Raw genomic sequence first — 22,377 nt, 5'->3', positions numbered from 1 at the left:
ATCATAATTATCAAAGTAAGGCATAAAAATATATATAAAATCCTGGTGAGTTTTTTTGTATGCGTACTACAAAGTTTTGCTGAAAAGTAGCCGTTTAAATCTGTTCTTTTTTTCTTCTTCTCTGCTCTACCCATCACTTTCTTAAAAATGTTTGTCAGTTTAGCTCACTGTCATTTCTTATTTTAATTTGGGAAGGGCCAACCTGCCTATTAGTGCATAAGACTTAGCATTAGTCAGTGTCGGAGTATAAAGCATGTTTGGGGGACAGTTGATCACGGTGGAGGGTTCGGGTCCAGATAATGGCAGGGAAAACAATTCACTTAGATACGCCCACTGAAAACAAGCTCGTCTGTAACTGACAATACAAGCCTTCACATAGGACCAATTCGAGGTTTTCAAGCCGACAGGCTTCTCATGTTTAAGTACAAATAAGCAGGTAACTGTGTTTAAATACACAATTGTCGCATTTCCTAATAATCCTGGCTTTGATAAAGGTTCATGATAGGAAAAGTTGCTTGTGTTGCTAACGTTGGCTGCGCTCAGGTAAAAAAATAAAATAAATAGGGCTGGGATCAGTTCTTTTTTACTAAAGGTGAGCAAAGGAATATAAAACTAACTTTTTTTTTTAATAAAGAGAAAGGGGGGGGGATAAGTAAAAGAAAGGGGAAGAAAACTTAAGATTCAAAAAAAATAAAAGCTTAAGAGCTGCATAAGGTGTCAATAAAGGTTTATCAAAACAGTCGTTTCAGAATTACATTTGCCGATTTCTTATAATGATTTGTGAACATAGTCTTCAGGCTCAGGGTGTTTCTGATTTTCAAAACATAAAATTCGATCACAAAAAAAGGGGGATGAAGTGAGAGGGATGCTGGGAAAGGGGCAAGAACCCTTGGACTTTTGCTGCCTTCATGTGTTCTGGTAAAAATCATCTTTTCCACATGTAAAGTGGAAATTACCATCGCATTGTGCTCAAGTGCTTATGTCATTGTAGAGTAGGCAAACATCGCAGATCCACAGATTATCCTGACCTGCTTAGACAAGACAGTTACAGACTACCTAACTCGTCTGCTACAGAAAGAAGAGGATTCATGAAATGCGCACGCTATTGAGAAGTTGGTAAAATCACATAACGGTAATTTTAAAAATGACAAGTTTAAATAGCGATATCTTTTTTTTTTTAAATGTATGTCACAGCAATGTGTAGGCTACAAACACAATGTGAGAGGGAGTTTCACAATGCAATATATTTACCAATTAATTGTGTTTGCAATAAAAAAAAAATCATTTCTGGCAAAATTGTTCAGTCCTAATTTACCATACAGAATCATTTCTCTCCTCTCTGCGACGTTTAAAAGTCAAAGTTTATCTCACTTTGGCAACTCTGATATCATAAAACTTTTTCCAGTTTTCCAGTAGAAAATACATTATGAGTGGGTGTTCATTACTGCAACTTTGATGTTCGCTTTTGGCATTTCCAATAATTATGATACCACCTCAAGGCAGTATAAAATATGAGGAAGGAGAGATAATCACCTGGTTATTTGTTCATTAAATCTGTAAGCTTGGACCTCCAAATAAAGATAAATGTTTTTATTCTACTATTTTTAAAGTGTTATATCTGAGGAGTTTCATAAGACATGGCTAAATTATTTTCAGAAGTTTGCATAGGCATCATTTGGGTGATTCCTTGCAATCTTTCTGAGACCAAACTGGTAGAGTAGGTTGTTACAAGTGGGGGAAAAACATCCTCATTTTGATTCTGTTGTAACCCTCCAAATATCCACTTACTTGAGTTGTCCTTCAGCTGTGTCAGCGTTGTGCCGATAGTGGAAATCAGTGAAAGGTGCAAGGATTTGCTGCAGGATAGAGTAAAAAATATATTTAAAAAAATGATGTATTACAGCTGTAATAAAACTAATTAATATCTTCCATGACTTAAGCTTTGGTAAATGGTGTATCTCTCTGTTTTAAGCAGAGATCTACAGACAATGGGGGTTTAAGAGGAAAGGCTCCGACTAATTACTGTAAACTCAAAAGAAATGGGGGCGATCTAAAGCTGTTCATCTCCAGTGGAAACACTTCCAGACCTCGGTTTCATTTTTATACAACAGCTTCCTCTGGGTTCACATCCATGTAAACACAAGTACCTCGAGCTCAACGTCAACGCGCACATACTGGCGGGTGCACGGGTGGTTGAGTAAATGGAGGACCGTGGTGATCAGGGCTTCGTTGATCCGACTCAGCTGACAGTCGATGACGCTCTTGAGGATTGTGCTGAGACCTCCACGTTTGGCCACCACCTCTGGGTTCTTCAGAGCTGCAGGAGCAGAAAAAGAAACAAAAGGACCAAGTTATACAACAACAGACACTAGAGACAAAATTGTACATCTCCACAAGGCTGGAAAGGGCTACAGACTGGGGCTCCATGCAAGATCTCGCCTCGTGGGGTCTCAGTGATCCTAAGAAAGGTGAGAAATCAGTCCAGAAATACACGGGAGGAGCTGGTCAATAACCCCCAAAAAAATCCAAAGTTACTGTTGGTAATACTCTTAAGATGTCATGGTTAGAGATGATGCATGGAAGGGCAGGTTCCCCTGCTTTAACCAGCACATGTTACGGCCCGTCCTAAATTTGCCAATGAACATTTGGATGATCCAGAGGAGTCATGTGAGAAAGTCATGTGGTCAGATGAGACCAAAATAGAACTTTTTGGTCATAATTTCACTAACGCTGTTTGGGGGAAGTAGAATGATGAGTACCATCCCAAGAACACCACCCCTACTGTGAAGTATGAAGGTGGTAGCGTCACGCTTTGGGGGTATTTTTCTGCACATGGGACAGGGCTATTGCACTATATCAAAGAGAGGATGACTGGGGCCATGTATTGTCAGATTTTGGGGAAAAACCTCCTCCCCTCAGTTAAGAGCATTGAAGATGGGTCGAGGTTGGGTCTCCCAAAATGACAATGACCCAAAGAACACAACCAAGATAACAAGGAGTGGCTCTGGAAAAACCAGATCAAGGTTCTGGCGTGGCCTAGCCAGTCTCCAGACCTAAACCCAATAGATAATCTTTGGAGGGAACTCAACCTTGTGTTTCTTAGCCACAGCCCAGAAACCTGACTGATCTAGAGAAGATCTATGTGGAGGAGTGGACCAAAATTCCCCGTGCAATGTGTGCAAACCTGGTGAAAAACTACAGGAAAAATATGACCTCTGTAATTGCAAACAAAGGCCACTGTACCAAATAATAACATCGATTTTCTCAGGTGTGCAAATACTTATTTGCAGCTGTTTCATACAAATAAAGTTAAGAATTGTTGCCAACTGTTTTATTTGCACTACTTCCTGCTTTCATCATATTTTTATCTTTACTTGCTTTTTTCCTTCTATTTCATTTTTAATTCATGTAAAACTCTTTGATTTGTCTTTGTACTGAATTGTCTAATAAAAATAAACTTGCTTTGACACTAGGGCAGCAAAAACAAATCGATAAAATCGATAAAAATCGACTTTTAAAAGCGTTGGCAACGAATTTCATCATCGATTAGTTGTGTCGCGTGATTAATGCGTCATCCGCCGCCGTCGTCATTGCCGTAGGGCGCCTCCCCTATCCCGACCCCGTTCTCCCGCAGGAGTCCCTCTCAGCGCTGCAGTCAGAGGATGTTTACCCTCAGCATCCAGACTGCAAATGAAGCGCGCATGCGCCGGGATTGACAGCGCAAATTGATCACAATAATTAAAATAGCCTGCGCTTTGTAAAGCCAAAAAAGTCATAACAGGCAACTTTTGTAAAAACAAATTAACATGGCACGGAAGCACCACTGTTATGATGCAGCACCTGAAAAGGAAACACGTTGGAGCCTTTGATGGCAGTGAAGAGAGCTGAGCAGCAGGGTGAGCGACCATGTTTGTTTCGTTTTAAAGTGGGGAAACGTAACGTTAGTTTCTCAGGTAGCTCATCTGATGCTTTCCTTACCGTGTTAGTAGGTTACAGACAGTGATAAGGTTGGCTACTTATTTTACTTTTAATTTCATTTGAATTAGTTTAAGCAGCGTTTATATTTTCTTTATAAATAAATTAACTTGCAAATTATGAGGGCAAGGCTTTTAAAGTTTAAATCTTCTGGCAAAGATAAAGTAAAGAAGATCCTGCAATTTATGGAAGTAAAGTAGAATAAAATCCAGCAAGGTCAGTAATATGTCAATTAATTATTTGCCACATTTCCATGTAAATATCTGTCTTTGGAGGATGTGTTTTTTAGCACCCCTAGTTGTCTCATTTTTATTCCAAATACAATTTATAATTTGAACCACAGGGCTATTTTTTATCTCTATGGTTCAGTATTTTCTCAAGTAGCAACTTTAACTGCTATACTTTCCTATCTTAAAAGGCAGAACTCTTCTAGTCTAAAAAAAACTCATTTGTTGAAATGGGGGGACCTATTGTTTGAACCCCTTAGGGGCTTTTAAAAACAAAAATGTCTTTTTTTGCGCTTTATGAAACAAAGTACCCTATATTTTGTGGATGTACAGCCACATTTCTCATGTAAGTTTGTGTAGTTTTAACACAAACATTTATTTTTCATATTGCACCAGTACAGTTAATGAGCAACCTGTACTTGTGTGCTTGTTTGTTCTGTCTAAAATGTTTATTTTGGAATAAAGAGGTTAATATAAAAAATATTTTTTGTCCGATTCATCGATTAAAGGTACACTATGCAACCGGTGTTGATTTTCCAGCGAGGCTCCCCCCAGAGGGCGAAAGTAAAAGTGCACTGTCGTAAATATGCTCAGTTGTTCTCCCGGTTTCTCCGTCAAGCCAGGCGCGGTTGTTTTGAGCTTAGCAGACAGGCGAACGCAGCTGGCGCGACAGAAGCAGCGAGTTTACATGCAAAGTCAATGGTTGACACGCGTCAAGGCGCAGCAAAAGGTCCCGCGGCGTGTTTTGAGCAGCAGGCGCAGCACGTCTGAGCAGCTGAAGCAGCGCGTCGGGCGCGTTTAAGCATCTGACGCGTGTGACGCGCCGCAAACGCGCTGCTGCTCGAGATGGAAAACGCGTGTGACGCGCCGCAAACGCGCTCCTGCTCGAGATGGAAAAATTTTATTTTTGCTGCTCGACGCGCCGCCTCAACCAATCAGAGAAGCTGATCTGGGAGCTGGCAGGGAGAGAGACACAGCGCTGATGATCAGAGCGCTATTATCACTCCTCTTAAACAGTTTATTGACGCCTAAATTAACTTAAAATGCAGGCAGAATCTGCCGGCAGAATATGTTCGCTTTTATTATCCTGCTGCCTGCAGTTTGGATTATTTAGATGAAAAACACCTACAAGCTGCCGCCGTGAACTGTGAGGAGGCGACCCAGCCAGAGGCTGCTGATGAAGGGATTCCTACTGTCGGCGCACCGCTGCTATGTGGGGGTCTGAGCGGCTCCGACAGAAAAAATATTGGAAGGCAGGATTGTAATCTGGAGGAACTGACTGCACTGATTACGTTTTCAGGTGTATTTTCTCACTTAAAAACATATTAAAACTACTTAATTCCCACTGATCACAGCAAATATAGCTGCAAGGCAGAGAAAGGATAGTGAAGCTCCGCCCAACACGCGTCAGACTCACTTTTGCACCGCGCAGCCAGAGCAGCAAAGCTGCTTCAGCCGCGCGTCAGAACTGGTACAAGCAGTAAAAATGAAGCAGCAGACGCGATTTTGCTGCTTTTGCTGTGTCCGGTGTGAAAGCAGCGCTGCACAAAGATCGCCACTGTGCTAGCAACGAGAATGCTTTTAACTGGGGGCGTGTAGCAGTTCTCGCCGTAAAGCAAGACAGACTCTCGCGAGACTTTTGAGCCTGTGGGTGCGGGTCGGTAGCCTGACGTAGTCCGACTCAATTCTAGTCAGAATATGAGTCTGATACTGCTCCATAGAGCTGTGATTATGGGGCGTGTTTTGAACGAACCAGGGAAAAAAATGCCTCTGCACTCAATTGGATAGACCTACAACCAATAAGAGCAACGGAGTGCGTGACGTATCTTAAGCGAGGCATAGTTGTTGTCCACAAAAATCAAAGCGTGCAGTTGCACGCCTATAATAAGAAGATGAGACTTGATCGCGTTTCTCTGTTCCTCTTTTAAAATTTATTTGCTGTCAATATCTTCTAGAACAGACCCTAATAGCAGAATCTACTCAACTAAACTCTCCAGCGGCAGCCATTATTGTTGTCACCCAAGCGCGCATTGGTCACGTGGTTCATTACGTTACTGTTGATCATCTGTCAATCATCGTATAAAGCCCGCCCTGACAATTTGATTGGATCGCCTGACAGTGGGCGATAATACTCGCGCTACTATGGAGCAGAGCCAGACCGAACTTCCCGACCTCAAACTTTGTGGGCGGGACTAAGTTCGGAATGGCACCCAGGCTAGCGGGTCGGAGCTCCTGCAATTGCAAGTGCGGTTTTTCCCCCACAGACCACCAGGGCGGCCGAGAATACCTTTGTTCAACCTGAAATGACTCATTTAATCATCCAAAACGTTATGGAACACATTAATTAACTGAAAAATGTTGCATAGTGTGCCTTTAATCGAAAAAATAATCGGCCGATTCATCGATTTTTAAAATAATCGTTAGTTGCAGCCCTATTTGACACAGATGTAGGTGGCTGCTTTTCATAAGGGTTCAGCTTAGTGATCCTCAGCTTAAAAAGGCAGCTGATACAACAAATTCACACTCACAGAAATATTAAGAGCAAGACATTGGTAACTGAGATTCTGCTTTGAAACTGAAGGATATAATTAAAAACAAGAGCTAGAGCCTGACTCTCTCCTTTAGAGTAGATCTGAAAACTACTGCTCAAATAAATCACATGATTTCCCTCAGACAGTAGTGAGATATTATTCATCCACATAAGTTCTACCTGAAGGGTTTGTTTCAGGAAGGCACACCAGGATGTTCCAGCTGCTTTAGCATCTCTCCATGCTTGGAATGTTTTTGATTTGCCTTCATAGTGATATCATCTAATGTTGTAAGGGAGGGTTTGCGAAGCTCTGGGTGAAAATCTTAGCTTGTTTCCTTTTACCTCCCATAACATCCTCCAAGGTTAGCTTGAGGGTAGGGCTGAAATAATTGATGGAATAATGACAATAATCAACAAAAAATTGGGAAATCAGATAATCATTAACTGATATGTTTACAGCATCAGTTAATGTATATAGAGTATGAAAAATAAAGTGCTTATAATACTACCTGATTAGAGCAGAAATTAGATCTAAAAGGTAAATAAAAAAACATGTTTTTTTTTGTTTTGTTTTTTACATTTTACACTGAAGATAAAAAGAAAAAAACAATCTTTGTTTGTAACAAGAATAAAAGATGATTAATAACCCCAAAAACTGGGAGAATTGTCAGAATTTCTATTTATACTATTTTTGTTCTTTTTCTTTCACTGATTTTCAATTGGGACATGGACAAATTTGAAAAAAATGAATAAATGCAATTACTACAAAAGGTTTAGTAATATAAATCCCCCATCTAAAGATATTAAATGTGTATATTCTTTAAGAGTATTATTTGTGATTGTGTGCTGTGGTATTCAGTCATAGCCATACAGTTACCTGAGAAAGAGGTAACAGATGTTTTTTTTTTTTTTTTAAATAGTCACTTTTACCGTTAGTATGATAACCTCGTCTGAATCAATTAAAATTTGAGTTCATTGAAAGCATGTTTTAAATATTTTGAAGACAGGCTAAAGGAATTAGGCTATTTCATCACGTCTACCGGGACAGACTAAGTTTTGGAAGCATTTAACATAAAAAGTTCACGGTTTTCTATTTCATTACCGGTGCTATCAATAAGTATAACTCTTTTTGAACCAGCTTGTTAATAAGCGACAGAGGGAACTATGGAGATAAAGTTATAAAATGGGAATGTCCGTCCCAGATTTATGCCCCAAAATGGGTCATTAAGAAGATGAGACCGAAATCACACCCAGCAGATCCCTGTATACCAGGGGTAGGCAATTCCAGTTCCTGGGGGCCGGTATCCTGCAACTTTTAGATCCATCCTTGGTCCAACACACCTGAATCAAATGGCTGAGTTACCTCCTCAGTATGCAGTCGGTTCCTGCAGAGTCCTCCCAATTATCTGAGTACATGATTCAGGTGTGTTGAACCAAAGGCACATCTAAAAGATGCAGGATACCGGCCCCCAGGAACTGGAATTGCCCACCCCTGCTGTATACCCTCATGGTTAATGTTACTTTACATCTCTGTTGTGACTATTCCAGCTAAATGTCATGTCCTCACCTAGCTCACATATGATGGCAACGGCAGCGCGAACCATGCGATCCCTCTCCTGCAGCCCGTCTGTACCCACAGCAATTAGAGAATTAGCAACAGAGGTGGGGAACAGCATGGCATTGACGGTGATTATCTGTAGAGGAAGAGAGAGTAGAAAAAGCTTAAAAAAAAAAAAGATACAGAGAAAACACGTTTTAACAGACAAGAAAAAATACCTTTAATTTATTAACAGAGGAACATAATAAATAACAATTGTATTATGTATTAAACATTATACATTATCAGGGTTTTAAATGTTGCTGAAGGTTTTGTACGTCTTTGAGAGTCATATCTTGTGTTAATTAGATTGAATTATCTTCAAACAAATATTAAAATAAAAAAACAGCCATATGCTAAAGCAAGAGATTAAAGAATCAAGAAAAAAGACAAACATTCTGTAAATATTACAGAGGAATATTAATTAAAAGAAAGCTTCCAGCCATGACCTCACCCTCACAAAAGTAAAGATGCATGACAACCGACAACAATTTTCAGTTTCTTCTTTGCTTTTAACAGTCATTTAACAGACACAAAGGATGCTGAATGTACATCTGTGCCTTTGGTTTTGCAAGATTATCCCCATATATGTTCATGAATTAAGGCACACATCCCTTCATGCACCTTTTTCAGCTTAATAACCTAATGACCTTTCTGTTTACAAGCATCAAAAATGAAGCAGCAGGCGCTTCTTTGCTGCCCAAACCACGTGTGGTGTGAACGTAGCATAAGCGCCAACCTTGTGAAAATAGACTGATGTTGAAGTCCAAAAAACAAAAATACCTTTAAAAATACTATACTATGGATGTATATAAAAAAAAAAAGTTGCCAGATATTAACATATCGAAAAATAAAACAACAGAATGCTAAAACAAGTTTAAAAACTACTACCTAGTTGTAGTGAAAATGGAATCCCTTTATTGAAAACTGACGAAATTACTGATTATATATTTTTTAACCAGAATTTTAAGTTAATTTTTCTACAGAACGAAAAAGCCCTAAAATCCTTCTGTGGTTAGAGGAGCAACAGTCACTGTTCAAAACCACAGCACTGTGTGAAAGGTTTACTGTAAACGACCGACAGAGCTATAAATAACCAGAGTGGCAGACAAACCCTGTGAACTGACATCCCTGTTGCCCCCAAAGGATTGTTCTGATGGCTTTGTACTGGAATAAGCCTGTGTAGTCGAGGTAAATTACTCTACTGGCAGGAAAAACAACGACCCTCAACGCTTCCAAATGATATTTAAAAGACAGACATCTCACCTTTCTGACAAGCCGTAATGCCTGCGTCCTCTCCCCCTCGTTGCTTTGCTGGATGTCAATACATCTGGAGCAACCAAAACAGATATTTTTTGTTAAAACAGACCCAGACACGTTTGTGGCCACCAGTACTGCATTTTCATATAAACAACAACAACAAAAAACACAGACATGAATTCATTCAAAGAGTCCTTTCCCATCTGATAAAAGCAAAGTCTTACCTGGAAATCAAATAATCCACCTGCAGTCTGAGGACCTTCTGCAGCACATTGGTGTCTCTAATGAGATAGCGAAGTGCCCGCAAGCCTGCTGCACGCACTTCCTTGGCCTCATTTAGAAGAGCTAGACGCAGACTAAAATTAAAAAACAAAACAAGAAATAGAACATTAATCTCTAAACACTTCATAACAAAGGTACCCTTCTCTTAACGCAGTCATAATATTACTATGAATAAGCAGAACTGATAAGCCAAAGCCCCAGAGTTAGGGGAATTTTTATATTACAGGAACACCACTCGTACAAATTTACAGAGTCCTTGTTGATATAAAGGGCAGCATTTCCAGACAGTACGTACCATACAATGATTTCTTCATACGTAAAGCCAAAGCTCTCCTCCCGATGTCCAATACTGCAAAGCAACTGAAAGACAAAATATATAAAGATTAAATTGTGTCAAGCAATGAAATAAAGTCTAAAGCCTCTTTCCCACTAAATTAGCAGGCTGACCCAGATCTAATGTTCCCAAGTTAGGCAGATTGGAGCCAAGCCGTTTGAAAGCGATTTTAACCAGGATCGCTAGCAGAGTCGTTTAACCCCAGGTTCAACAGCGGTCAGCGTGCTGTTCCCACTGCTACTAAAAGCCCGTTGTTCCCAGGTTTTAACAGGATTTTGGCCAGTGGGAAAGGAATAAATATGTTATGAGAAAGCATCTTAATTTAGGCTTGAAGTGGCTCTTACTGTGTTTAAATGTAGATCACATCACACACATTTTAAAAGAGGTCTTCTAGAATAAAAAAAACTTTCTCAGAGTAAATCCTTCAATATTGAAATAAAAACAACTGTTAAATTGTGAATGAAAAGAAAGCTTAGAAGAAGTTGCCATGATTGTTTTCTATGCAAGTTTTTATTATTTGCTTATGTTCGCCCTTATAAGTCGTCTTAATTCTATATAAGGATCCTGACAGCTGATCTGTAATAATAATAATAATGAATTTTATTTATAACGCACTTTACATTTGACTTCAAATCTCAAAGTACTACATTTAAAAAAGGGAAAATTAAAACAAATTTAAAAGACCATAACATTAAAAACAGAGTAAAAAGACAATCATTAAAATCAATACATTAAAAGGCATACGTAGCCTATTAAAAAATCTAAAATCAACAATTGTAGGCATTTCTAAAAAGGAAAGTTTTTAGTCCTTTCTTAAAACAATCCACCGTCTGTGGGGCCCTAAGGTGGTCTGGGAGGGCATTCCACAGACGAGGAGCTGCGGCTTCGAAGGCCCTATCGTCCATTGTTTTTAGCCGTGTCCTGTCACCATTACCAAAGAAACAAAATCCTCCACTAAACTCATCAGCAGCATATTTTACCCAAAGAGAAGAGATATTCCAGATTCATATTTAAGTTTAGGTGTTTACTATTAGCAAGTTGTTATATTAATGACCCCAATGCTTGAAAGTGCTTCTTTTTAAACCACCACGACAATTAAGATCCTGAGTTTTTTCTCCTTCTTTGACAGCATTACATATTTTGTCAAATAAGGGGATTCTTGCATTTTATCTCTAAATATACCTCTGTTTTCTTGCAAACAGACACATGTTGAAGTGACAGGACAATTTTAACCAGGGCCTCCATGTTTTAATAGCACTAGCTGTCACATTGTCTTATATATTATCAGGATTCCAGTTAACCGTATGAGGATTGTTATTGGGATTCATAAACTCCATGCTCTTGTTTGAACATAATAACATTTAAAGATTAATATTCCTGAAGTAGAAAGAAAGCTGCAGCAGCCAATAGCTAACAATGAACATGTGGCTGGTCTATTATAGAGCTCTGCAAGCTGTGCACAAAAATAAACAGATATTAAAAAAAAGGTGGTGCAAATTGTAGCCATAACATTTATAGGCTCATATTGAACATGTTAGTGTTCCATGTTTGCAAAATTAGCATAAAGCGGTAAAATTCAATATAGCAATCAATTATAATTCTAAACAAATTTATATTAATCGATGAACAAAATAAAAACAATCGAATATTATATTTAAACATACTGTCAGATTATATAAATATCAGAGCTTTTCACTGTAAATAAAAATCGAAATCAAGATAAATAAATAAAACAAAAATCAGTCAACCCAACCAACAGTTTCATTAGTCTGTATCCATATGAAAAAAAAAAATCCAACAAATCTACCGTATTTTCGCGACTATAAGGCGCATATAAACGTCTTTTTTTCCCCTCAAAATATGCAGCGCGCCTTATAGTGCGGTGCGCTGCTCGACATCGGTGTGAACCGGCCGTTCAAAGTAAGGCTGCGAGCGGCGTGGGAGCGATGGATGACCGACGGAGACCACAGTTTCACGAAAAGTGGAAGGCAGCGCCGGGCAAGTTACACCACAGTTTGCGGATGGATTGTAGATGCTTGGGCTAACGTGTCTGCTGGCTCTGTTGTTCGAGCTTTCGCAAAAGCCGGCATCATTTCCGAGGAGCCACACGGCACGGAAAGTGACTCTGACAGCGAAGAAGGGGAAATTGGCATGTCTGATTTAGCGCAGCTGTTCAATTCAGAAACAGAGGATGATGACTTCGATGGGTTTGATTAATACTTTGTAATAAATACATGAATAAAGCACAATCATACTCAGTTTTGCTCCCGCTCTATTTTTAAATACGCAGTAGAGGTATTTAAACGTAGTAGAGGATATGTACCGGTATATAAAACCCGCGCCCTATAGTCCGGTGCGCCTTATGTGTGTTAAATACAGAAATGGCACGCATAACTGAGACTGCGCCTTTTAGTATGGTGTGCCTTATGGTCGTGAAAATACGGTAATCAAATGTTTAGATGACTACAGTACATGGGGACGGATCAGAAAGCTGCGACTTTTATGATGCTCTTTTCAATCTGAAATTATACTCATACTGCTAGTTGAGTCAAGTAGTGTTTGCCATATTGCTAAGATGAGGGTGATGTTGGTAGTTCGGCATATAGATTGTAAACATGAAAGTAAAAGTAAAAATCATCCATTCAGTAACGAGTTTAGCTTCTCACCTCCCCTATTTGTTTATAAGTACTATGCTTGGATTAACATTATTAAGAAACACAAAAAGAGATTTTTTAAAGTCATTTTATTTATTTTCTTTTATAGTTTTATCTGGTTACAGTCCAGCTATCTGTACCCGTTTTCAAAACAAGGCCAGACCTGACCATGTTGTTTCGCTTTCGGCATGAGGTTCAACCTTTAGCAGCTCCTTCACAGCAGGTCAATAACCAGAACTGGTGCTGCAATGGGAATCAGCACAGACTAACACATGGTGCAAGTGCAAACCAAAGAGGTCTCTGAGCAAAGCGTGCTGCTATTATAAAGCTGGTGACTTTCTCAAAGGTATCCCTAGATAACCTTGATATGGGAAACAGGAGTCCCACTCCACAGCAGCTCAGGCTAACACTGAACATGCTATTAGTTTTGCACTAATTAGCCTTTTGACCTACAATAAATCAGATGGGCTGGGTGGCAAGTTGGTCAGAATTAAGTTTAATTAAACTCTGGTATCAGAGCCTATAGCAGACAGAAGGTGTGATGCTCTCCATAGGGGATTAGGTCACCCCTGCAGCCCTGAAACCCTTATAAGGAATCACTGTGATAATGCTTCAGCTAAGTATAAAAACACACACACACTCACACATTGGCTATTTGCCTGAAGTCAGTCATAAACAAGAGTGTCAGGCTGCAGAAGCGGAAACAAACTCACCCACAGTGATGTGTGCACAACAATGCCTGCTACAGAACGCTCACCAACTGAAGAGGCGCAAACAATTGTTTACAATCCATTCATAGCTGACAGTTAGAGGCGAGGCGGTGAAAAGCAGTGGGCTGAAAGAGGGAACTGTCTAAGCAGAAGGAGGAATCGGCGCCTAAGGTCTGAATTACCAAAGCCTTTTAAAAGACATTTGCTTTCTCTGAAGGAGGGGAAGTTGGTCAAAGCAAAACCAGCTGCCAGGATTTAAAATAGAGGTGGGAAGAGTGGCCAAAGGTTTTATACTAAACTAAGCGTAGCATTATTCTAATATACTGAATAAAAAAAGTAAATAAATGACTCACATTATTCTATAAAAAGCGTAAAGTAATTAGTAACCTTTTGATCAGAATATCTGACATAATTGAATATTAAATGGTATGTGCAGATTTGCAGATTATGGTATTATAGAGACAAAAAGGTGACCTTACTGCATAATTTAAAAAAAAAAGATAATTTATAAAAATTACATTTTCAAAACATAAAATTCCACTTCTTATTTAAAGAGCATTTTGATATGGATCATCATGAGATCAAGACTATAAACATACAAGAAAAAAGCAGAAAAGAAATGCTAATATCAGCCAAATATATATATAAACAAATAAATAAACAGATACAAATATAGATTCACATGCACAGATCAAAATTAGAGAACTAAATGAACTGAAGGCATCAGTGAAGGCATCAGGCTTGACATAAGTATTGTTGAAAAAAGGTAAATGATCGCCGATACAAATATTTTATTTACCAAAAAAACAAAGTGCACATTGGAAACAAGAAGAAATTAAATAAAACATCCACGCAAAAGTTCACTGAAAATAGATACTTAAAAATGTAATATAGAATATAGATAGAATATAGCAGCTTCCCGAAACCTATTTGTAAAGGTATTTCTGTGTATATTAATAAAAGAAATGACTGGACTGGACTGGACTGAGTAATGGATCTGTTGTTTATCCAATATCTGATCCAGTTAATTAGTCACTATCAGAGTGGATATCAAAGCCATGTATAGGATCAGTACGTTTGTAATGTATATATTTATACACTGAGCATTACACTTCCAGTGACTATACATACAATTTACTGTATATTGACTTGACATTTAAATGGCACAACAGGCTCAGCAGAAACAAAACAATATATAAAAAGTGAAGGTTGTGCAAAGACAGGAAGTCTTAGGGTAACATACACAGTGTAGATTTGTGTCTGTTGGGTAATGTCTTTCTTCTTTGTTTAGTGGAATAAGGATAAAAAGGGTGAGTTTTATGAAACTGTATTGAAGTAAAAGCAGTCGTTTTTCAAAACAATAATACTTATGTATCATCAAAAATAATGTTCAATGAAACTACCAGAAAATGTATGTTTTTTTTAACAGTTACCCTACATGAAGTAGCTTAGTAAATGTAAGTTATAATTGACACTTTATGAAGGATTACAGAAAAATAAATGTGGGAGCTATTTAGTTTTTACTGAATGTATTTAACATGAAAATTATTTGAAATTCTTTAGTATTTCACTCAAAGGGAAACTAGATAAATTCCTTATCTACGGCCGAGTGCAATGAGAAAAAAGGAAAATAACTAAAAGATTTAACTCTACCTCACTATTTTTTAAATAATACGGACGTACCAATAAGTAAAAAGTGCCAGAAATGTGAGCGTTGAATGTCCGTTATGTATCCCACGCTTTAATAGTGGCCTTCATCTCATCTGCATGGCTGCTGCTCCGGTGTCTCTCATCTTACTCTTAACAGTCCATATATTCTCTAAGGGGTGAGGCCAGTTAATGAGTGTGCAGTAATGAGTTTGGCGTAAAGATCTAATCTTCAAATTTTTCAGCTAAAATCTGATTATGATGTTTTTTTTCTCCCTTATGTTTAATAAAAAAAATAAAAAAAACACACAAAAGAGCTTTTATTTCAATCACACCCTCTAAGGAGTGATCTTAATTAAAAGGGTGAGAAAAACAAATGTAATTTTTTAAAACACTTGTAAAATAATCATGTTTCACACCAAACAATGAAAATAGAACAAAACAAATTTTTGTCACCTAGTTTATGAGTTATAAGCACACATTTAAGAACAAAAAGTGATGCATCGATATGGAAACCCAAGATGTGCATTGATGGGGGAAAAAAAAAGTAATTTCTAAAAAATGATCTGGTCAAAAAATAGAAAATAAAACATTATCTATTTTCAAATATCAATTAATCGCTAACCCTAGCATACAACATGAAGTGCTGTAATACTTTCAGGAAAAAATTGTGAAAAAGTACAAAATTGAGGTGAAAATGGTAAAAATAAAAATAAAAACACTAAAACAACATTGACTTGGCTCCACAAATCCCCACCAAGAGACTTTGGGACCTTGAATTCATAACAAATCAAGGGCCTTATAAGCATTTTAAAAAGCAATTTTAGACTCCAGCTTAAGTTTTCTTTTTTGCAAACCCAAGAGCCGAGTTAATATATCCTATAAACATCTAATAAAGACTTCTGTTTTACTGAATAATGCTAGATCATGCAAAGCATTCAACTACAGCATCCCTACAAGCAGATACCCCAATATCTCCATCTTCGCTTACCATCTATTTTTCAAATAACTGGCTACAGAACGCAAAGCAACCCGAATCAGCTGATCTCTCGCGCTGACCAGCAATATTTATTGCCACTTCCTAGCAGTTTGAAAGATCTAAGTTACATCTTGTGTATGGATTTGAAAGAGCTCCACTAATTGAAATACTGAATGAAAAACTTTTTTCTACTTCCTAACATGCACCTTTATTACTGGGCAGAAAATTGCCCTAGAAAAAAAAAAAAAAAAAAAAAAAAAGAGAACACAAAGAAAGCTTTGATTTAATAATAGCCACAGTAGACATTAATGAATCTGTTGTTAAAGCCACAGAGCTGTTCTGGATGCACATGTGATTGGAGTGCTTTATTAGCCTATAGCCCTTGTTACATTAACTTTTCAAAAATTCAAGTGACAGGCACAGATAGAAAAGCAGAAAGCGACATTGTAGGGGAGAGAATAAAGGGGAGGTCAGTGGTGACACAACAGAGTAGGAGAAGCTGAATGGTTCTTAAGGCTCTTTTACAGCAAACAGATTTTTAAGAAGAAGAAACAAGCTCTCCTGTGAGGTCACAGTACTGCCACATTAGCTTTAAAATCAGCCCTTGATCAGCCACAAAGACATCTTACAAATGTATGTATAGGGACTCGCTGATGAAGGACTTTAAAGGCCAATGGCAACACAGATTACTATGAGATCAGTGGAACTAATTCCAATATGTGCTGCCGATTTTTCAGGCAGATATTGCTTTATGTTCCCTACAGGATAGAAATTACATGACGATAAACTATGCTGCACAAGTCGCTATTGTAACAGAAAAAAAAACTTTATTAACAAACCGAACAAAATATGAATCATCCATAGAAAATGAAGAAGGCAGTAATGATTGTGCTTCACGTGATTTCAAGGCATGGCTGTTAAATCAATGGATATGTAAGCAATAACATACATGCATCAGCAAACACAGATAAAATAAACTAAAGAATAAACACTGATATCAGCTACAAATAACGGACAATTCCATGTAATAATTTATCTCTATGACTACTAAGTTTCATGGGAAAAATATTCCTTATTTAGTGATAATAGAAAACAATGATACTTAATATGTCTGGATTCATATTTGTTTAGTTTTTTTTTGTCATCTTCATTCTATACACAGATTTCTTCTTAACTTGTGGGAAGGATTTCTATTCAACAAGGTTGGTTAAAAGTGCAAACAGAACGTTAAGAAGAGAGCCTTTGCACATTTTTCCAAACATGATTATGTATAACAGTAATCTTGGTTTATGATGCTTCAAACAGAGCATTCACCAAATTTCAACCCCATCGAAACTTAATAATGAACAGAATAACAAAGCAGGGCAAATAACATGAAAGACCTACCTTAATTAAGTTGTTCAGGTGGCCAAGCTTTCGCATGTTACTGACTCCATGAGATTTGGCCACATTTTGGAGGATTTCACGGAAGTTTTCAGATGGTTCTGTATAGGAATGAGAAATGAAATCCGGAATAACTAAATCTGCTGGTGGACTACCAATGCTTCACAGGGGGAAGAAAAGACGCTAAACTGGCTAAACTAACTGTGTGTGAAGTAAAAAACAAGTTTAAGAAATGTTTAAAATGCTTTATTTTCAGTTCCTTTCACTGCTTTTGAATTGACAGGAATATGCTGGTGAAGGTTCCTAGTCATCCAGGTCATAGTCATTCTGAAAAAAAAAAAAGAAATTTAAAAACAATCCACTGGACTTTGTTTCCAAGTTTGAAGACTGTTCGCTTCCCATTCAGGAAGCTTTTTCAAATGTCAGGAATAAAACCTCAAACTCAACGCTATTCCTCACAGTTTGAATTGAAACGTCTTCAAACTTGGAAACAAAGTCCAGTGGATTTTTTTTTATTTTCTTTTTTTTTTGGAATTGACAGGAACTACAGATTACTCGACTCAAACAAGCATTAATAAGCTCAATTGTATTTAATAAGAAAATATCAACATATTGATAACAAGACGACTAAGATTAAACCCCCCCCTCAAAGCATTACGTTTTTTTTCCCGCTCAAAGATTCATGTTACATCAAAATCTGACATTACCAAGAACCCCACCACATTTATGCTCATTTTAGCAAACAGTTTTAAAAACAAAAGAATTTAAAGCGCACATTTTTTTAAAACTAAAAAGGTCAGTTTACTTCTTTTTTTTTTTTATCAAAAAGGTTCTCATGAAAGCATCTTCATGCCCAAGTGTTAATAAACAAGACAGGCATCACAGGAGCTAAAAGTTTACCATTTAATTTTTGAGTTTGATCAGGATACGTTTATTCAACACAGATATTAGCAGTTGATATGCTGAATGCTTTTTTTCTGCGGTGCAAAAGCTTTTAAGGCTTGAAAACAGTTTTTTTGCCTTAATTTTTGTAAAATAGAGCTGCCACAATTATCCTTTTCCAGACCAAAGAGCGTTTAATGGCCATGAGTAATTTGTTGTTTCTTAAGACAATGCATAAAAGAAAAAATGTGCAGGAAGCTCTAAGATAAAGTATTTCTAAATCTAACTGACAGTTGACATTTATATTATCCTTATTTTAACATTGTAGGTTTTTTTCTTCGCTCTTCAACCCTGACTGGACTGTAATAAAGCATATTTATCTTTTTTCTCCTTTCTTTTTAAACGTGTGAGCAACCCGTCGCCAGTCAGAGTCAATCAGGGTATTGTAGCCATAAAAGGTTTGGTGCATCTCTATTGCAGAATCAAAATAACTAAATAAGAAAAACATGTTTTGTTAAAAACAAAACATTTTTACCATGTTGTACTATGGTGTCATGTTGTATGGACGTGTCTTTTTGGCTAAGATGACCACAGCAGCTAATACTAACCATTAATTAATAAATTAATGCAAACATACATAATCAACACAAATAGTAGAGAATATATAGATGTTGGAGATTGGCCTGTTTTTCCAGTGTAGTCCTATTTCTCTGACTGTGACTGGCTGGATGTGCTCTCTTCATCCTCTGACATGGGAGGTGGCTCTGAGCTCATCTGCCTGGCTGTGTGTTTCCTGGATGGGGCCTCCCTTTAACCCTCTGATGCATGAATTATGAAAGCCTTGATCAAGATTTTTTTCTCAAGCTTTTTCTTATTCTTAGGACATGAAAAAAAATGTTTAACTTTTTTTCCCCAAAAAATATTGTTGTTTCATGAAGTTACAGATATGTCCACTGGAGTGGACTATGCGCACATGAGAACTCAATATAAAATATTATGAATTTATAAAAAAAATAATGATCTAGTATTCTGTTGTAAAAAATGCAGACCATTGATTCATTTTATGCTTTGAAAAATATTTCAACATGTTTTGTTTAATTTTTTACATTATAAAGGCACAATGTTAAAAACCGAATAAGGAAACCAATGACACTCATAGCTTACTGAAGTGACTGAAATTCCTCAGGATCTGCTGCTGCCTTGAATGTCTCCTGAAGTGTACTTAGGAAGGGTCTTACAATGGGGAGCCTATATGTGTTTGCTGGGTGGTAAGGTTTCACTATAGAAACCATAGAATTAAAGAGATATTTACTTTGTAGTAGCTGTCCACTACAGTGACCACTATGCACCAGAGGGTTAAAAGGGAGTCTTTCCTCTCCACTGTTGCTACAAGTATGCTTAGTGTGGGATTGCATTCCACTCAATGAGTCGATGCAATCAACTGGTTTTCCTTAGATAAAAAGACTTCGATCTCACAGGATGATCTGTTGAACTGTAAAGTGCCTTGAGATGACATGTGTTGTGAATTGGAGCTATAGAAATAAACTGAATTGAATATATTACAGGTAGTTTTTTTCAGTAATAAATTAACAAACTTACTTTAGCATAAAGCTAAATGGTTGTTTTTTCCCCCCATAATTCAATTGATATATACATTTACAGCATCAGAACGAGAGAACAAACGTTTAATAATACAATCTTCATCGACAACTCGTAGATTAACACATCAGTTCCCTAATGACCAGAAGAAAATTGCGACAGTAGCCTTTTACCGACATGATTACATTTATAGTCATCAGGAATGTGGGTGTCTAGAGCGGCTGCTCCCTGTAAACAAACATGCATCTTTCATTTTTGCTGCAAGAGCGAATCCCATGGCTCAACAGCTATCAGAAAGACCTTCCCATTCAATAATATTTATCAAAGAGCTAGGACGACGCCCGATTATTTTAAGGCTGGCAGTCACGACCAATGCACGAAGACAAATATTTGCATATGTAAGGCCAAATAACAGGCTGCAGTGCCCAGTCAAAGCAACCAAAACAACAGCGCAGCGTCATGGCTGGTTAGCTGTGGCAGCTAGCTAAAGCTAACTCAGATAGTTATAGTAATTCGCAGCCGCCGCTACTTATTATCATTCTTAGCAATGGGTTTAAGCGAAACAGGAGTGAATGGGGGGCTGCAATCGTTATACGACCGCATTAGCAGTAATAAGTGTAGCGTTAGAGGAATTTTATTTGCAGAAAGTGCCCTCATCCATTTTGAACAATAATCGCTTTCATGGTGATGTGATGAAGCCGTTGCCTACCTCTGCTCAGATCCAGCGGGACGTTCTCCTCCCCGCTGTCATTCCGACCTGACAGAAACACACACAGCGTAGACAGTCAGACATCGCTCTGGGGCCAATACTAGCCCGGGGACTTCCCTTTTTACAATATGTCGCAGTTACAGCTTTCAATGAATCGAATTTTTCATGCTCACCCCGCATCCGAAGACTCCGGATAGGACGGCCGCGGAAGCTGGCCGCCATGTTTCCAGGAACATACACAACACCGGAAACTTCGTGCCGTCTCGCGAGAATACAGACAGAACAATTCAGCAGCAGATGAAGCCCCCTCCTGTCACTGATCATCTGTTCGTGTACTTTTTGCCATCCTCTCTGAGAGTCTTTTCATGTTTATGTTAATGGATTAATAAAGAAAAAAAAAAATAAAAGAAAAAAAATAGAGTCACCCTCCACCGACCTGAGTTAAATATGTCAAATGAAATTTGAGTAATAGCAGAAAACTTTTTTTTGTTGCAAACATGATTAATCACAAAAGTAATTTGTAAATAAAAAGGAGTTTGTTTTTCTTAATCTATATATGCGGAAGAGGATTAGGGCCACTGAAAAAAAAAAAAGTTAACTGATTTTTTTAAATTTTATTTCAGTTTAACATGGGGAAAAAAGTCCGAATTCTGACTTTTTTCTCAGAATTTGATCTCAGAATTCTGACTTTTTTCTCAGAATTCTGAGATTAAAGTCAGAATTCTATATATATATATATATATATATATATATATATATATATATATATATACATATATATATATATATACATATACACATATATATATATACATATACACATATATATATATACATATACACATATATATATATACATATACACATATATATACATATACACATATATATACACATATATACACATATATATATATACATATGTATATATGTATATATATATATACATATGTATATATGTATATACATGTATATATATATACATATGTATATATGTATATACATGTATATATATATACATATATATATACATATGTATATATATATATTTATGTGTGTATATATATATATATGTGTATATATATATGTGTATATATATATATATATATATATATATGTGTATATATATATATATACCAACCGCCGTGTTATTGTGATAAAGTTTGCCGTCTTCTTACCTGTGGAGACTCTACATGAAACCTACAAGGGAGCGATGTATTTTCATGGGGACACAGAACAAAAGAATAAACACAGATAAAAACAAAAACAACAGGGCAACAACATATGCTGTAGTGTATTTATCATATTTTGGTACAGCTGGAGCTTTAAACTAACTGCAATTTCTAAATAATGGTTAAATTGTAATTAAAATTGTCCGTATGTCAGTCTTTACTGTCAGCACACATAAGGAATTTATTTAGTGTTACCCTTAAAAAAAAAAGTCAATCTTAAAATAAGTGTAGTTGCCATTAATTAGAACAGGTAAATATTGTGAACTACAAAAAGAAAAAAAAAGTTTTGCTTTTAAATGTAAGGTCAATGTTATACACTTGAAGTAATTAATGTTTTTTTTTTCTTATTTTAAAAGTAAATCCTCTTTATTGCATTG

General features: G+C 37.1%; 1 protein-coding gene across 4 annotated transcripts in view; it reads right to left on the bottom strand.

The window, feature by feature from the left end:
• Nucleotides 1-21,023, bottom strand: part of LOC119784947 (rapamycin-insensitive companion of mTOR-like) — a 46,651-nt gene extending 25,628 nt beyond the window's left edge. For all 4 annotated transcript variants that reach the window (XM_038287263.1, XM_038287261.1, XM_038287262.1 and 1 more), the window contains exons 1-9: nt 20,942-21,023; nt 20,769-20,816; nt 17,582-17,679; nt 10,167-10,231; nt 9,814-9,945; nt 9,596-9,659; nt 8,300-8,426; nt 2,148-2,317; nt 1,789-1,856 (exon numbers count right to left, since the gene is read on the bottom strand). In XM_038287263.1, coding sequence (XP_038143191.1) covers nt 1,789-1,856; nt 2,148-2,317; nt 8,300-8,426; nt 9,596-9,659; nt 9,814-9,945; nt 10,167-10,231; nt 17,582-17,679; nt 20,769-20,816; nt 20,942-20,990 — 821 coding nt within the window. In that variant the 5' untranslated portion in view covers nt 20,991-21,023. The remainder of the gene's footprint in view (nt 1-1,788; nt 1,857-2,147; nt 2,318-8,299; nt 8,427-9,595; nt 9,660-9,813; nt 9,946-10,166; nt 10,232-17,581; nt 17,680-20,768; nt 20,817-20,941) is intronic.
• Between the last annotated feature and the right edge of the window lie 1,354 nt (nt 21,024-22,377).

This window comes from Cyprinodon tularosa, unplaced genomic scaffold (genome assembly GCF_016077235.1).
Source record: "Cyprinodon tularosa strain WSP-4 unplaced genomic scaffold, ASM1607723v1 ctg238, whole genome shotgun sequence".
Taxonomy (NCBI): domain Eukaryota; kingdom Metazoa; phylum Chordata; class Actinopteri; order Cyprinodontiformes; family Cyprinodontidae; genus Cyprinodon; species Cyprinodon tularosa.
Note: the sequence above shows the minus strand (reverse complement) of the source record. Positions and strands in the feature narration are given on the sequence as shown.